The sequence below is a fragment of the Schistocerca nitens genome, chromosome 4, assembly GCF_023898315.1.
Source record: "Schistocerca nitens isolate TAMUIC-IGC-003100 chromosome 4, iqSchNite1.1, whole genome shotgun sequence".
NCBI lineage: Eukaryota > Metazoa > Arthropoda > Insecta > Orthoptera > Acrididae > Schistocerca > Schistocerca nitens.
This window is the reverse complement of record NC_064617.1, coordinates 149,963,427-149,981,960: the sequence shown is the minus strand read 5'-3', so window position 1 is coordinate 149,981,960 and position 18,534 is coordinate 149,963,427. Positions and strand designations below refer to the sequence as shown.

Below are 18,534 nucleotides of genomic sequence, written 5' to 3'. Positions count from 1 at the left end.
AAGTGTGAGGTCATCCACATGAGTGCTAAAAGAAACTCGTTAAACTTTGGTTACACGATAAATCAGTCTAATCTAAAAGCCGTAAATTCAACCAAATACGTAGGTATTACAATTACGAACAACTTAAATTGGAAGGAACACGTAGAAAATGTTGTGGGGAAGGCTAACCAAAGACTACGTTTTATTGGCAGGACACTTAGAAAATGTAACAGATCCACTAAGAAGACTGCCTACACTACACTTCTCTGTCCTCTTTTAGAATACTGCTGCGCGGTGTGGGATCCTTACCAGACAGGACTGACGGAGTACATCGAAAAAGTTCAAAGTAAGGCAGCACTTTTTGTATTACCGCGAAATATGGGAGAGAGTGTCACAGAAATGATACAGGATTTGGGCTGGACATCATTAAAAGAAAGGCGTTTTTCGTTCCGGCGGAATCTTCTCGCGAACTTCCAATCACCAACTTTCTCCTCAGAATGCGAAAATATTTTGTTGACACCGACGTACATAGGGAGGAACGATCACCACGATAAAATAAGGGAAATCAGAGCTCGTACGGAAAGATATAGGTGTTCGTTCTTCCCACGCGCTATACGAGATTGGAATAATAGAGAATTCTGAAGGTGGTTCGATGAACCCTCTGCCAGGGACTTGAATGTAATTTGCAGAGTATCCATGTAGATGCAGATGCAGATGTAGAACACAGTAGTTCCCGCCTCCTTTTATATTTGACAGTCCGCCTCTCATGACATCTAGTGGCCAATAAGGCGTTAGATAGTGTGTGGATACTTTTGATCAGCTAATGTACGTGTTTTCATACGAGGGCAAATCTGAAAGTCTTTGCCCCTTTTTTTAACCAAATTACGGCCGAAAATGTGAAGTCAACATACCCATTCCCAGCGTTGGAACTTTCTTGGTTCGTGCTGGCCTTATTCCCAGCGTTGGACCTTTCTTGGTTCGTGCTGGCTGTAGCTCCACCGCACGGCGCTGCTGTCAGTTGTTAAAGATGGCGGTTGTGCTTCACACGTCCACAGCGTTAGAGCAATGAAGTGTGATTTATTTACTATGGAGCAAGGGACGAAAGACCGTCGAGATCTACAGGGAAATGCAGCCCACATATGGGGAGAAGTGTCTCACTTTGAGAACTGTGAGGTGTTGGTGTCGTGAGCTGGACAAAGACCCTGAAGTCTTGCATGACAATGAGCGGTCGGCCAGGCCGCGTTCGTTGCTGACTGACCACATTTCCCGTGTAGATGAGATGGTGAAAGCAGATAGGCGTGTGCACGTCACGGCCATTTCACAGGAGCCCGGTATATCGTATGGGAGTGCTTACGACACCCCTCACGGGTCCTTAAGATAACGGAAGGTTTCATGCCGGTGGATACCTAAGCAGTTGAATGGCGTGACGAAAGGCACTAAATCATCTCGAACGGTACTCCAAGGAGGGTGAAAGTTTCCTGGACGGCATTGTTGCTGGAGATGAAATGTGGATACTGCATTTCACGCCAGAATCCAAGCGGCAGAGCATGATGTGGAAACATGTGGGTTCGCCTAAGACAAAAAAAGTTCCGTTCAGCACCATATGTTGGGAAAGTGATGTTTACGGCTTTCTGGGGTAGCCATGGACCGCTCCTGCTGGATTTCATGCCAAAAGGTGCAACCATCAATGCCGACAGTTATTGTTCCACACTTTCACGTCTGAGGGCTGCCATTAGGCGAAGGCGCCGACGGATTCTCGATGTGGACAACGTGATTCCGCTCCACGACAACGCGAGACCACACGTGGCAATCAGAACTGCCGACAAGCTCCGCGCATTTCACTGGGTGATTCTGTACCACCCACAATACAGTCTAGACCTCACATCTAGTGATTTCCAGGTTTTCTGACCGCTGAAGAAGATCCTGGCAGGACGGCGATTCCAAAGTCCGACGGTGGTTCCATAGTCAGCCGGACGAATTCCACTGCAGGGGCACCTCAAATTTCGTGCTGCGATGGGCCAAATGTGTGTGCCAGTGTGGGGACTATGTTGCAAAACAGTGTAAGGCACGTAGAATAGGGTGCTTATTCGTCATTACCTGTAGGTACCTTGCGTTGGCTAATGAAATGGCGTGTGACGAGGGCCTCCTGTCGGGTAGACCGTTCGCCTGGTGCAAGTCTTTCGATTTGACGCCACGTCGGCGACTTGCGCGTCGATGGGGATGAAATGATGATGATTAGGACAACACAACACCCAGTCCCTGAGCGGAGAAAATCTCCGACCAGCCGGGAATCGAACCCGGGCACTTTGGATTGACAGTCTGTCGCGCTGACCACTCAGCTACCGGGGGCGGACGCATTGGCTAATAATAATACGGGTAAAGACTTTTTGATTTGATCTCATAAAACGAAACAAAGGAGTCATTTAGAAAAGGAATTAAATTTCAGGGACAGGAAATAAACGCTTTGAGGTTTGCAGATGACTGTTATTGTCAGGGCCCTTAGAGGTTTTGAAAAATTAGTTGAACACAACAGAGAGTATCTTGAATAAGATAAAAATCAGCAAAGGCACAAGAAGGGTAATGGAATGTAGTCGATTTACATCAGGCGATACTGAGGAAATTAGATTAGGTAAAGAGACAGTGAAAGTAGCAGAGACCAAAATAAGCGACGATGGTTGAAGTAAGATGAAGACTGGCAATATCTAGAAAATCATTTCTGAAAAAGGGATATTCATTTCTCAAACGGTCTGGAATGTAACCTTGTGTGGTAGTGTACGTGAGCAATAACCAATTCAGAAAATAAGAGAATAGGAGCTTTTGAAAAGTATGAAATGCAACTGTCGCACACTGTCATAACCATAATCCACCAGAGATGGTTTTCTTTTATATTTTATTTACCGCCACCGGTTTCGAGCCCTGGTCCAGTCTCAATCGATTCGGTATAAGATATAACATGGTTTTTTCAGTTATTATCTACTTTTCCATTGTAACATTTGTGCTTGCACTAGCGTGGAAAAGCTACATCAAACTAGTTTTCAGACTGAAGAACACAACAACATTCTGTTCATTGCTTCAATAAAATAACATCAAACACTATAAATTGTTGTTATGTGATAGGTTTTTATATGTGATTGTTTTTCAAGCAACTGTCTCACGTGCTCAAAAAGTTTCTATTTTAATGTGGTGCTGCAGCGTATATGCGACCCAGAGCGAGTCCGATGCGGGTATATATGCACCGACAAACAATTAAAAATTGATTGCATAACTTTAATTTTTCGAGATGCTAATTAAAAATCAACGACAAACCCACTTGTGTGTGTGTGTGTGTGCGTGTGTGTGCGTGTGTGTGTGTGTAAAACAGAAAGAGAGACAGAGAAAGAAACGAGGTCCGAGAGACTGAGGAGTATTACGCTTTAGAATGACTTTATGCCATTGTGAGATGTAGTACGCCACCCTTTTAAACGCTAGTTCGTTTCGGTTGCCATGTAACTGATTTTTCTTAGTATTCTGATATCAGGAAAATTTTGCCGTAGTCCGTGCTTTCATCCAAGTTCACAGCGGTTTCTCATAACACTCATCTGCACACGAGATACTATAATAATGTCGTAAGGAAACAGCTATTGAATATAAAGGGCGATCAAAAAGTTCCCGTACATTTCCACCAACTCAGCATAGCCTGTTCTAGTCCTTAGCTCACGAGGTGTGGTCCCTCAGACGGCGCAAAAATGTTCGAATACACTCTCTAAGTCCAGCTCTGGCGGAATGCCAGTGCACTTCCCTTACATCGCCAACCCTATAATATTTTGCTTTTGATAGCCTTATCGCCTTCTTTGTTTTATTGCTGACACATATTATTGACACGTTTTAGGGTCTCCCAGGCCGTGCCTCGTGAACTATGTATCTGTTTTCTTCGGTATGGTACAAAATGTGTTTGCTGCAACGCATCAGTTCTAACGATCGTAAGCTTGATGAAATATTTAGTCGGTGGACGGAGGAAGATTTCAGTGGTATAGATAAAGGAATAGACGAAAAAGACGACGATTTTACAATAGCCAGTGCTTACAATTGTGCTAGTAGAGGATTGTCCAGAGGAATAACTTCAAGACACTTGTGATGGGGACCTTTCTGGTTCTCCAATGAAATACCTAAACTATTAATTAAAATCGAATGTGTTTTGAGTGGTGATAAAAACAATACATCCCATCAATAAATTTCATAATTTCATTCCTATCGAGGTCAATTTGTAGGTAGAAGTTCTAGTATGATAAAAAAATTATTATTTAGGTTAAATATATTTCAATTCTTCCAATTTAAATCTGTGTTTCATACTAGAATGTCGTGTTCCTAGTTTGGCACAGCTTTGCCACAGGAGACACGAAAGCGGTCGAAGACGTCCGTCTTCTGGTCGGCTCCTCATCGTTGTCAGAAGGAGGCTAGTTTTTGATTACGCAAAGACTTCTATTATTTGGAAAAGAACAACCCGGATTTCTTTACGTAATCAGTATGACTTTTACAGTTACCTAAGGGACCTTTAACAATGAACAATAAGAAAAAATTGCATTTGCAAATGAAGTCATTAATAAATGGGGCAGCTATGAGTTGTATAGAAGACAAGGGGCGGCCTTCTGTACACGACCAGGATGCCGCAGTATTCTCTGCTGTAGTAAAGGCTGTTTGACATTTATAAAAATAATATGGCATGGAGGATAAAAAAGTATAAAGGAAAAGAACAGAATAAGAAGTCTGGTAAACACTAAATATATTCAAACAATTCTCACTAGCAAATTAGGACTAATTTATAAACAATATAACTTACATAAGTACTTTTCTAACTGTATGGTGCGATCAGATTTCAGCCTGTCCTGTGCTGTCTCCTTGGTTCACGTTTTTGTCACAAATTACAGTCATTACTTTTCTCCTTCGTTAAAGACAATTCTTGCACTGTTCAACACCTTCATAACAATAACTTGCCGATTTACAGTTTCGAACATAAATTACTTGAATTTTATTAATTAATAGTGTTGTCTGCACGCTGGCAAGACCGGTCACTTTTCTAGCTTAAAGTCGACCACCTTTACGTTTTCACATAACAAGCAGAAGTACATTAAAATCTGAAGATCTACAAAAGGTTTTTTTTTTTACTGTCATCTTTTATTTAGATCGAAGCGGAACGACAGTTCAGCTTCTGTTAAAATGTTTCTTTGACTGCGCAATCGATGTATTAGCGTCCGCGTTAGATGCGCATCTTTACAGTTCGTAAATTATATAAAACAAATGTCTTTCAAAGAATAGATCTCATCTCAGAAGTTGATCATTTAATATACAGATAGTTGAATGCCTTTCCAAGGGTACTCACAGCTTTCATACGACGGAAATCCCAATAATATTACAAAGTTTAAACCCAGGAATTTAGTTTTATATGAAAGTTAACTTACTATAGACATACTATAATTTTGCAGAATGTGAAGTTTTTTCTGTAACTGCACAAAAGTATGTGATTTTGTGTAATAAGAATACGACACGGTGGTTACTTGGCGTAGTCGTTTCCATGGTGGTCAAACAACTCTGAATAGCGAACAACAAAGTGGCAGTCCATCTTTCCGAGAAGAACCGAGATTCCCAAAAGAAGTGAAGGCCCATGCGTAGCACAATCGATGAGATACTGGAAAGAGAGAAAATTAGTCACGGATCAGTCCTCAGCACCCTGATCGACATTCTGAACGTGATAAAATGTTCCGCAGCTGCTTACAAGCTTCAAACAGTTCGCCGAACCGAGGCAGCAGCAGAAATGTTGCAGCTGTGTGAGGTCAATCCAGATGACTTCCTTAGGCGCCTAGCCACTGTGGGCTAGCGCTGGGTGTTGTCATTACGACCCGAGGCAAAATGGCAAGGCAAGCAGTGGGAACATGTGGACTCATCGCTGCCAAAACAGGCCATGGCCCACGAGTATCCGACTACGATATGCTGAGGATATTTTGTGATAAGAGATTATCCTTGTCAGAGGCGTACCGTCACAGGAACATACACTCCTGGAAATGGAAAAAATAACACATTGACACCGGTGTGTCAGACCCACCATACTTGCTCCGAACACTGCGAGAGAGCTGTACAAGCAATGATCACACGCACGGCACAGCGGACACACCAGGAACCGCGGTGTTGGCCGTCGAATGGCGCTAGCTGCGCAGCATTTGTGCACCGCCGCCGTCAGTGTCAGCCAGTTTGCCGTGGCATACGGAGCTCCATCGCAGTCTTTAACACTGGTAGCATGCCGCGACAGCGTGGACGTGAACCGTATGTGCAGTTGACGGACTTGGAGCGAGGGCGTATAGTGGGCATGCTGTAGGCCGGGTGGACGTACCGCCGAATTGCTCAACACGTGGGGCGTGAGGTCTCCACAGTACATCGATGTTGTCGCCAGTGGTCGGCGGAAGGTGCACGTGCCCGTCGACCTGGGACCGGACCGCAGCGACGCACGGATGCACGCCAAGACCACAGGATCCTACGCAGTGCCGTAGGGGACCGCACCGCCACTTCCCAGCAAATTGGGGACACTGTTGCTCCTGGGGTATCGGCGAGGACCATTCGCAACCGTCTCCATGAAGCTGGGCTACGGTCCCGCACACCGTTAGGCCGTCTTCCGCTCACGCCCCAACATCGTGCAGCCCGCCTCCAGTGGTGTCGCGACAGGCGTGAATGGAGGGACGAATGGAGACGTGTCGTCTTCAGCGATGAGAGTCGCTTCTGCCTTGGTGCCAATGATGGTCGTATGCGTGTTTGGCGCCGTGCAGGTGAGCGCCACAATCAGGACTGCATACGACCGAGGCACACAGGGCCAACACCTGGCATCATGGTGTGGGGAGCGATCTCCTACACTGGCCGTACACCACTGGTGATCGTCGAGGGGACACTGAATAGTGCACGGTACATCCAAACCGTCATCGAACCCATCGTTCTACCATTCCTAGACCGGCAAGGGAACTTGCTGTTCCAACAGGACAATGCACGTCCGCATGTATCCCGTGCCACCCAACGTGCTCTAGAAGGTGTAAGTCAACTACCCTGGCCAGCAAGATCTCCGGATCTGTCCCCCACTGAGCATGTTTGGGACTGGATGAAGCGTCGTCTCACGCGGTCTGCACGTCCAGCACGAACGCTGGTCCAACTGAGGCGCCAGGTGGAAATGGCATGGCAAGCCGTTCCACAGGACTACATCCAGCATCTCTACGATCGTCTCCATGGGAGAATAGCAGCCTGCATTGCTGCGAAAGGTGGATATACACTGTACTAGTGCCGACATTGTGCATGCTCTGTTGCCTGTGTCTATGTGCCTGTGGTTCTGTCAGTGTGATCATGTGATGTATCTGACCCCAGGAATGTGTCAATAAAGTTTCTCCTTCCTGGGACAATGAATTCACGGTGTTCTTATTTCAATTTCCAGGAGTGTATAACCGAACTCTCCTGACGAGTCTGAGGTAGACTATCATGAAGAAGCGTCGCTGGAACCTGTCATGGGGCTGTTTCTCTCCACAACAACGCCCTAGTTCATATTGCAAGAACACAGTCTCTGAACAATCAAATATTTCCTCACTGCCTGTAATTTCCTGACACTGTACCCTGTGATTCCTTCCTGTTTCCTAGGATGAAGGAGCCGTTGGGCAGGCAGCCAGGATACAGGGCGATAACTAGCTCAATATCAAGGCCACACTGGGCGCCGAAATGTGCTGAATGTGAATTTTTAGCGAAGATATAGGGAAAAATTGATTTCTCGTTTGCCAGGTACGAGGCTTGAGCATCTTTCATCAAATCACAAGTCTCGTCTTCAGTGGATGTTTGCAAAACAACGGATTAACTGAGACAGTAGTCGTAAAATCAAAATAAAATATTAAAACAAAAAATTTAACGAGAAACATCATTAAATGTAGAGTGTCAAAGCGCTTCGTCTGAACAGGCACGGCGCAAATGGGTTCTCTGAGGAGCTGGCTTGTTGGATCCGGTGTGCGGACATTTGTCACGATTTTACCTGCTCCGAAGGGTTGGGTCCCTTGTCTCCCCCTCCTCCTCCTCCTCATCGCTTACTGAGCCTTTCCGGTGGTTTACTTAACATAGAACCAGAATCTCTTTGGATTTCCCGCCACATTTCTAGAGGGAGTTTCGTTGTGGAAACTATTAAATGCATCTCACATTGAAATCCGCACCAAATTTCAAGCCTCAGTAATACTTCGACAATCTTGGAGATTTTGCGTTCCTCTAAGTTATACGTGCCATTTTCGGTGCTCCTGCAGCAGCTTTCTGTCGTATTTTGTGTACCATGGGGGATCAGTTCCGTCTCTTATTAATTTATTTGGTATGAATCTCTCGAATGCTGTTGATACTATTTCTTTGAACTTAAGCCACATATGGTCTTCACTTACATAGTTTGGAAGGATTGGAGACTGTCTCTTAGAAAGATGTCAACCGAATTTTTAACTGCTTTTATAAATAGATATATTTCGCGTTTACTTTTGGTGAATTTCTTTGTTACGGAATTGAGCCTCGCTACGACTGTGTGCTCACTAATCCCTGTAACCGTCGTGATGCTCAGGATTATTTGTGGCTAACAGGTCAAGTGTGTTTTCGTAACCATTTACAATTTGAATGACCTCGTGAGCTAATTGTTCAAACTAATTTTTAAAAAAGCATTTAGAACAATTACGGAAGTTGTTTTCTATCTACAAAAGGGTCTGAAAATGTATTTTTGTCAACATAGGGAAGGTAGATCTAAGTCACTGCCAACTATAATTGTATGAGTAGGATACCTATTTGTGATGAGACTCAAGTTTTCTTTGAACTGTTCAGTAACTGTTTCATCTGAGACCGGGGGTCGGTAAAAGGCGCCAGTTATTAATTTATTCCGGTTGTCGAATATAACCTTTGCCCATACTAAGTCACAGGAATATCTGCTTCAATGTCGCTTTGAGCTGGAACACACATTACATTATTTTTCCTTAAGTTGTGCTTCTTGTTTCTGTTGTAGTGCAGATCATTACAATTACGGCTTTTCCCTCCAAAACCTACGATGCTTTCTCTGTGACCCTGTAAATACCAGAGCCAAACAATGTAGAACAACAACGTACGTTACAAGCATAGCATTCTGTATTACTTCATTTCCTTATTTCTAACATATTAAAATTGTAGGTCGACTTTAGATGACATGTCAATCATAGATGTTCTTATCTCTATTTTGTGAACGTATTTTCAGTCATGTTCTGAACATTGTCCGGCTACACTTAATTAACTAATGTTTCGCCGCAAGGGATATCGCATTTTAGAGAGTAAATTAATGTCGAGTATGTCGTTCTTCTTTTCACACATTCACATACCCATTTCTTCTTTCGTTATTGTATTTTAGGCATGTAGTTGTAGTAATTAAAGTAGGCACAAATGCAGTGATCAAAAAGAAATGATTAGTGTACATTCGCATTCTCTTTACATCGTTCCTTTCTTGTTGCTCCAATGGCGATGGACTGTTTCTATCGCAATCAGTAAGCGTGAAAGGAAGCTACCGTACAGACAGAGGGATCTATGTTTATACTTGGCAGAACTAATTAAATACTGTCATAATCGTCGGTATTGCTTTCGTTTCCCAAAAGTTATAACTATTTCGATTTCGGAAAAGAAGCTCTGTATTTGGCCAAGGTGTCGAAGAAGAAGGTCCCTTACGTACTGCCGGCCGAAGTGGCCGTGCGGTTCTAGGCGCTACAGTCTGGAGCCGAGCGACCGCTACGGTCGCAGGTTCGAATCCTGCCTCGGGCATGGATGTGTGTGATGTCCTTAGGTTAGTTTGGTTTAATTAGTTCTAAGTTCTAGGCGACTGATGACCTCAGAAGTTAAGTCGCATAGTGCTCAGAGCCATTTGAACCATTTTTTTCCCTTACGTACTGGTTGTATCGAGTAAGATGTGGAGACGGCGGTTTCAAAGTGGACTGAAGAAGTACGAGGAAGGGCGTCCCTTACCTGAGGGATCGCTATCTGGCGAAGAGGCAAGTGTGGCAAATGTCCGGCGTGGCAAATGTCCGGCATTCGTTGGATCCCACCAAGTCTTGAATGGGTGGACGGCAGTGCAGTGTTGGCTGTTGGAGGGGGAACGGCCACCAGTTCGCATTAGGGTGGTTCGTGTTTAGTTTTGTTACCTTCAGGGTATGTAAGCGAAGTGAACAGCGTCAGATGCTTTTCTGTATTCATTTTGTACCTTGGGGTGGAGTGTAAAATGGTGCAAATGGCTCTGAGCACTATGGGACTTAACATCTGTGGTCATCAGTCCCCTAGAACTTAGAACTACTTAAACATAACTAACCTAAGGACATCACACACATCCATGCCCGGGGCAGGATTCGAACCCGCGACCGTAGCGGTCACGCGGTTCCAAACTGAAGCGCCTAGAACTGCACGGCCACACCTGCCGGCGGGTGGAGTGTGGGACAGCGGATGGTCAGTGTGTTTATAACGCTTTGACTTGCAGCAGGCCGCTCTATTGACAAAAACCGAATCTACAACCAACTTTCCATTCAGCCACAGCAGCGGATAAAAGTCAAACTCGGCATCCAAAGACCTGATCATGCGTGATGTACCTACTACACACATCAAAAGGGCTTCATTGTGGGTATCCATTTGGCCGACTGGTCGAGTCATGCAATGTCCAGATTGTAGGCATTCGGATGTAACTGTTTTCAGATGCTGGACTGCATGGGAACGTGGGGCAGGCACACTCGTCATCAATTTTCCTGTCGACCACGTCTGACCACCACAAGGGAGGATCGCCATATTGTGCACCAAGCACCTCGTATCCCCTTCACAACTGCGTCTACCATCCGTAGCCGTCCTCCGTCGATCTGCTGTCGTCGACTTCTCTGACGTAATATATTGATGTTTCCCGACCTTTTTATGTCTACACATCAGATGGAGCAGCAACCAACATCTTCACTGTAACGGTGACTAAATTTCGGGTTTCCATAATAATAATTAATGTTGACTTTTTGCACAGTCGATCACCCTTCATTTGATGCTGCGTTACCGAAGACAAGTTAGTTAATAATGTCTTTGGATGTTAATTAATATTTCAGGTTCCTATTTCTGACGTTACTACTTCTCCGCACTGTTTCCGATTTTGTATTATTTCCGTCCGATTGGAAATGGAATGTTAAATAGCTTTTAAGTCACAATTTACGCTTCGTAATATTTCATAGTCAAACCCTTTGTCATCCAGAGATATAGTTTGCAGCTTGCCTATGATTATCGTTGACTAATACACACGTTATTGTAGAAATGACTTAAGATTTTAATGAACAACATTTCATAATAATTAAATGATTATGAATGATTGCGTTTTGTATATAGAGAAAAGGAGAGTTGATACTACAATTAATCTCAGCAATTACGGCAGGTAAAATGTCCGTGATTTTGATAGTTCGTCACTCAAAGATATTATAGCAAGGACTATGGTCCAATACTATACTTCGTTACAGTCATTCAAACTTTGTACTCTTTTACTTTCACAAATCTAAGTGTCCAGTTCCGTTCTTATATTCAATTTAACGTTCCTTCGTACAGTCCACAGGTCCTATTATTGGTTATTCGGCATGTGATAGAGTTTAATACTGAGCGCTACTTTTTCTCGCGCACACAATTGCTCAGATATTCTTAGTCCGTGACCTCACGGCAAAGATCTACGTTTCAACCTAAGTCTGTCCCGTATAAATTAACCATGGTAACTTTTTTGCAGTTTAACAGAAGTGCCCTGATCCGTTTCGTAGCGTATCACACGGAAATGCCAGCAATATCGCACGCCGCAGCTACGTAGACTTATTCGGAACGCAGAAAACAAGACAAGAGAACAACAGTACCCGCGCATCGTTTGTATATTAGAATTTAGAAACAAACGTAGCCGCGTTGAACCCACCTTGATTTTCCTGAGGCGCTATTTTGATGCGGGCGTTATTCTGATGAGAGATTATATATCGATAATTTTAATTAAAACTTTTTCAGTGCTATTAATTATTTCCGATATTATCGGTCACCTCTCCCCTATTTGAGAATGAGCCTGATAATATTGTTCTCAATTAAAAGATCGGTTATACATCCAAGACAATGTAATGGATTCCCGAAATATTCTTTGTCATCCCGCATTATTCGTCGCAAACTGGTTGCAACCGGACTAGGAAATTACTGTTCCAGGTACACAACAAAACAAACAGATGCTTTTGGACTGGCATCGTGATCAGGAAGTATGGCCTGCTGATGAATGGCGTCGCATTATCTACGGCGACAATGATACATGAAATATGCGTATGGCTAGGGCCTACCGTCAATTAAGACTGGTCGCCTGATGCAAGTCTTATTAGTTGACGCCACTTCGGCGACTTGTGGGTCGATGAGGATGAAATGATGATGAAGGCAACACAACACACAGGTTTCAATCGGAGATATTCTCGACCCAGCCGGCAATCGAACCCGTGTCTCTCCCATAGCATTTTAACGCGCTCACCACTCAGCTATGGAGGCGGATTCTACAACGACGAATCGCGGTTCTGCACCATTCCGGATGACTAACGTCAGCGAGCATGGAGGCGATCTAGTGAGAGATTTCATGCGTCCAATGTTTTGTAGCGGCACAGTTGCGAGCGGTCATCACAAATGCAGCCTAAAGAGTAAAACTGAGGCCGCTTGAAAAGAACAAGACGACATATCCAGTCTTGATCAGTCTGATTTACTAGATGATTTTACTTCGATTGCTACGCACTGTGACCTTTCTGGCAGGAAATCTCGAAGTCAGTCGCACAACTGAAGCGATGCTCCATACATACGTAATTTGATTACAAGTTTCTTCAGAGGAACGGCGACAAAAGCCACCCACTGTCGATACCATTCATTACATCGTGCTTGTGTTTCACAAGAACGATATTTTCTGAATCCGTAGTGGTCATCTGTCAATAGACCGTTACCTTCGAAGTAAATCATAATGTTCGAACACAGTATATGTTCCAAAATCCTACTGCGTGTAGGCGTCGGTGGTAAGACTCTGTAATTCGTCGCATTACTCCTATTTTCTTTCTCGAGCATTGGTGTGAGCTGTGCAACTTTTCAGTCTTTTGGTACGCATCTTTCGTCGATCGAGCGGTTTTATACGATTGCTAAATATGGGACTATTGCATCAGCATACTCTAGAGGGAACCTAACTGGACCAGAAGACTTACCATTATTTAGTGATTTACGGTGCTTCGAGGATATCTACTTCTAAGTTAATCATACTGGCAGCTATTCTGTTAGTCTCTAGTTCGATAGCTCAAACTGATTGCACATAATGACGGCTAAAATCGGGAAAGAGTTTTCGATTTTTCTTGCAAAGAGTGAGCCTCGCCTATGGGACCAGCAGAACAGAGGCTACCATAACCAGGATGTTAAACCTGAACTGTGGCAGTCTCTAAGGGAGCAATTATTTGAAAAATGAAAATTTTAATTACATTATTTGTAATGCTGGACTTCAAATTGCTTTAACTTTTCATTAAACTGCTACGACAATAACTTTTTCTTACATCTCTTAAAAGGAGAACGTTCTTTTCCAGAGAAGCCAACAGAAAAAATTATTCCGTCAGCCATAGTATCCCATGCCACAACTGTAACTGCTTCCCAGTCGGGTCTTAACTTGGGCCATTATAGACATTCATGGCAGATGATGGACGGCGACATTGGTTCCTGTAAGCACTTTACATCGTATCGGAAGGAATACCGATCCAGTGTAGGTCTAGCCATAGGTGGTACTGTCACGATTCTCCTGCTGAAAACTCTACTCCAGATTAACTTTGCTGAGATATGTAAAAATCTCGATTACGTCCGAACGGATAATACAGATCTTCTATAAACGATTAACTCGTTTTCAAAGTTTCCTATTTTCCAAAGTATTACATGTACAAATATGATGCATGAATACAACCCTAAACTCACTCTGCATTGTGCACGCCAGCTGGCGTTACGAATGCAGTGATTTGACAAAATGGCAACAACGCAAGAAGAGAGTTATTGTTTGTTGAAATACGCTAGATGTTAATGCGTTGCAACATTGGAGTGTGCATTCAGAACGATTTATGGAAAAGAACCGCCATAAAAACAAAGCATTGTGCATTGGCACCCACAGTTTAAGGACACTGGTTGTCTGTGTTAACAGAAAAGTACCGGTTGACCAAGTGTGCCAGATACAACCATGGAGAGGCTGAGGGAATTTTCGTACGCATACCAAGAAAGTCAATTGGCCGCGCAAGCCACGAACTTGGAATACCGCAACACACTGTGTGCAGGAGTTTGCAAGATTTTACACATCGAACCGTTGTCTACATCTCGTGCAACAGTTGAAACCAGAAGACTGTGGTCGGCGCCATCACAAAGAAGGAAGCATTTGACGAATATTTCCCCTCCAAGCTCATAGTCAGCGACGAAGCAACTTTCCATTTATTTGGAAATGTTAACCGCAACACTGTGAGAGTAAGGGACTGCCTCATGAAATTGCGTCGCGTGAAGGACATTCGCTGGAGGTTAATGTTTTCTGTGAAGTCACAGACGATGCTGTAGGGGACGTTTTTCTTCAGTGAGAATACTGTGACGAATACCTCTTATTACGGTATGTTGCAGTTGTGTTTGTTTCCACAGCTGACTGCTGATTACGAGAATTTAATCTTTCAACAAAAAGGCACACCCAGTCACTGCAGCATCAATGCTAGTCGCCGTGGAGTGGTGAAATGGCTATGACTTCTTGCGCCCCCCCCCCCCCCTCCCTGCCCAGGGCGTCAGACCTTCCACCTTGTCACTTTTTCCTTTAGGGGCACATTAAGAATCTCGTTCACGCATTCCAACTCCCAAGAACACTGAGTAGCTCACATAATTCCTATGATGACAATTATCAGGATGTTGATGCATAAATTAAGAACGCTCTTGACCTTCGCTTTGAAGTGTGTCGTGTGACCAGAGGTGCACTCACAGAACGTAGACCCAGTGCAAAATACAAACTTGGTGAGGTTACAGTTCTATTCATATATCAGTTACATTTATACATATAGGACGTTGGAAAACATAGAGTTTTGAAAACGAATGAATCATTTATACTAGCCCCGTATTTCATGTCCTATAGTTTGTTTAGCAGCCTTGGGAGAGTCAGCCCTGACAAAACTGTATCATCTGGTGAGCAAGATGTATGTGACAGGCGACATACCCTCAGACTTGAAGAAGAATATAATAATTCCAATTCCAAAGAAATCAGGCGTTGACAGATGTGAAAATTACCGAACTATCAGTTTCATAGATATTAACGTGAATTCTTTACAGACGAGTGGAAAAACTGGTAGAAGCCGACCGCGGGGAAGAACAGTTTGGATTCCGTAGAATATAGGAACACGTGAGGCAATACTGACCCTACGACTCATCTTAGAAGATAGATTAAGGAGAGGCAAACCTACGTTTCTAGCATTTGTAGACTTAGAGAAAGCTTTTGACAATGTTGACTGGAATACTCTCTTTCAAATTCTAAAGGTGGCAGGGGTAAAATACAAGGAGCGAAAGGCTATTTGCCCGCATCTCGTGGTCGTGCGGTAGCGTTCTCGCTTCCCACGCTCGGGTTCCCGGGTTCGATTCCCGGCGGGGTCAGGGATTTTCTCTGCCTCGTGATGGCTGGGTGTTGTGTGATGTCCTTAGGTTAGTTAGGTTTAAGTAGTTCTAAGTTCTAGGGGACTGTTGACCATAGATGTTTAGTCCCATAGTGCTCAGAGCCATTTGAACCATTTGAAAGGCTATTTACAATTTGCACAGAAACTAGATGGCAGATATAAGAGTAGAGGGGCATGAAAGAGAAGCAGTGGTTGGGAAGGGAGTGAGACAAGGTTGTAGCCTATCCCCAATTTTATTCAATCTGTATATTGAGCAAGCAGTAAAGGAAACAAAAGAAAAAGTCGGAGTAGAAATAAAAAGAGAAGAAATAAAAACTTTGAGGTTCGCCGATGACATTGTAATTCTATCAGAGACAGCAAAAGATCTGGAAGAGCAGTTGAATGGAATGAACAGTGTCTTGAAAGGAGGATATAAGATGAACATTAACAAAAATCAAAACGAGGATAATGGAATGTAGTCGAATTAAGTAGGACGATGCTGAGGGAATTAGCCTAGGAAATGAGACACTTAAAGTAGTAGATGAGTTTTGCTATTTGGGGAGCAAAATAACTGATGATGGTCGAAGTAGAGAGGATATAAAATGTAGACTGTCAATGGCAAGGAAAGTGTTTCTGAAGAAGAGAAATTTGTTAACATCGAGTATAGATTGCAATGTCAGGAAGTCCTTTGTGAAAGCATTTGTATGGAGTGTAGTCATGTATGGAAGTGAAAAGTGGACGATAAATAGTTTGGACAAGAAGAGAATAGAAGCTTTCGAAATGTGGTGCTACAGAAGAATGCTGAAGATTAGATGGGCAGATCACATAACTAATAAGGAGGTATTGAATAGAATTAGGGAGAAGAGAAATTTGTGGCATGACTAGAAGAAGGGATCGGTTGGTAGGACATGTTCTGAGGCATCAAGGGATCACCAATTTAGTATTGGAAGGCAGCGTGGAGGGTAAAAATCGTAGAGAGAGACCAAGAGATGAATACACTAAGCAGATTAGAAGGATGTAGGTTCCAGTAGGTACGAGGAGATGAAGAAGCTTGCACAGGATAGAGTAGCGTGGAGAGCTGCATCAAACCAGTCTCTGGACTGAAGACCACAACAACAACAACAGTTTGTTTATTATACGAATGTTTAAAGATAGTCTTCTAAACGCAACTGGAGTTAAACTGATAACTTTAGTAGCCAGTCAGAAGTCGATCAAAACAACTGATTGTTGTCACTGTACAGACCGCTTTCTAAGTCTATAAATGGCGATCGTATCGAAATATTGAAAATGAGAAATTGCCAGTGGCATGTAGCGTGCTGTAGACTGCTGTGACGAACACTTTGACTTTCAAGAAAATGTGTACCTAACTTTCAAACCATTCTCATTAACAAAGGAACAGTGCTCAGTTTGAGATTTCTCGTAAGTGGCTTGCCTTTACGGACTTAGTGTTGAAGAAGATTGTATGTTAAGAGAATGTGTGCAATTACACATCTTTCTTAAGGAAGAGGATGAGCGCTTTTTAGAGGACGTGGTGGAGGAGGAGGAAGAGGAGGAGGGGGAGATTAGTGTTCAACGTCGACAACGAGATCATTAGAGACGGAGCAGAAGCTCGTTTAGGGAAGGATTGGAAAGGAAATCGGCCGCGCTCTTTCACAGGAACCATTCCGGCATTTTCCTGAAGCGATCTAGGGAAATCACGGAAAACCTTAATCAGGATGGCTGGAAGCAGGTTTGAACCGTCATCCTCCCGAATGCGAGTCCAGTGTCTTTTCAAAGCAAACATCTGGTGAGGAGTGAATAGTGCACTTCCACAGTCGTGCGAACTGTGACAATCTTTTTAAAATTGCCTGCTGCTGTGTTCCATTTTGATATAACTCCCAAAGAATTTTTAGCCTGATGAGGAACCCTTAGCAAGCTGAGGGAAACCATTTGTCAAATTTGTCAAAGGCCACGTTAGAATTTCCGTTATTGGTGAAGATGAACTGCCGCTTTGCGTGCTTGTAATTTCGCCGTTTTATCGAGAGGGAAGAAAAGTCAATGAGGCAAAATGCAGTGATTTGCTTTAATTCAAACTTGCTTACGCTGTCTTATTCGTGTCTTATAAATTTAGGGAGCAACGAATAAATCGGTAACTGTAGAATAATTATTTTTTCATTTAGCTCTAAAAGTTTGTCTGGAAAGTAACATCACCACTGACTCTCCTGTTGGTTGGAACAACTCAGGTTGGTTGGTTAGGGTTGTTAGCTTCCCATCGTGACCAACCCTGGTTTCTTCCGAGCTCCTGGAAAGTCAGGACGGGTCCCTACATGAACCTCTGTCTAGGGGTCCTGTTGCACCTGCGACACAGCGTTCACTCGAACAATAGGAAAGAATCAAATACTGCACAGAACTTCGGAGTACCGAATACGAGAAGTTTAAAACGATTGAGTAGGCATTTGGGAATAAATTTCTGTCAAAACGGCAGGTGTGTCGCTGCCACACAGCATTTTGGAAGCCTGGTATGCCGTCGACGAGGAAGCACACAACGGCTGCCCTTCATTGCCGGAAGATGAAGATAACGTCTCATGTGTATGAACTTTTCATCACAAACCACAAAGGAGTGTGTGTCAAATAGACTCTGGATATACCCAAAACAGGCTGGAAAAAAGGTAACTCACATCGTCGTTTCCTTGAAGATCCATCAAGACAATGTGACCAGTCACACTGCCTTCTTGGTGAGAGACTATCTGGTCAAAAACGTCGTGATTCTGCGCCATCCCACCTACACTCGCGACATGGCTTCCGCAGAGTATTTCTTGTTTCCCCGGCCCAGGACATCCTAGAAAGGACATCGTTTCGAGACCACTGGCGTGAAAGCTGCTCGTACGCATGTACATTCCAGTGCAGG

General features: G+C 43.7%; 1 protein-coding gene across 1 annotated transcript in view; it reads left to right on the top strand.

Annotated features, from left to right (window-relative positions):
- Positions 1 to 18,221, top strand: part of LOC126252172 (probable inactive serine/threonine-protein kinase slob2) — a 94,893-nt gene extending 76,672 nt beyond the window's left edge. The window contains exon 2 of the mRNA XM_049953041.1: positions 18,112 to 18,221. Coding sequence (XP_049808998.1) covers positions 18,112 to 18,221 — 110 coding nt within the window. The remainder of the gene's footprint in view (positions 1 to 18,111) is intronic.
- The last annotated feature ends 313 nt before the right edge of the window (positions 18,222 to 18,534 follow it).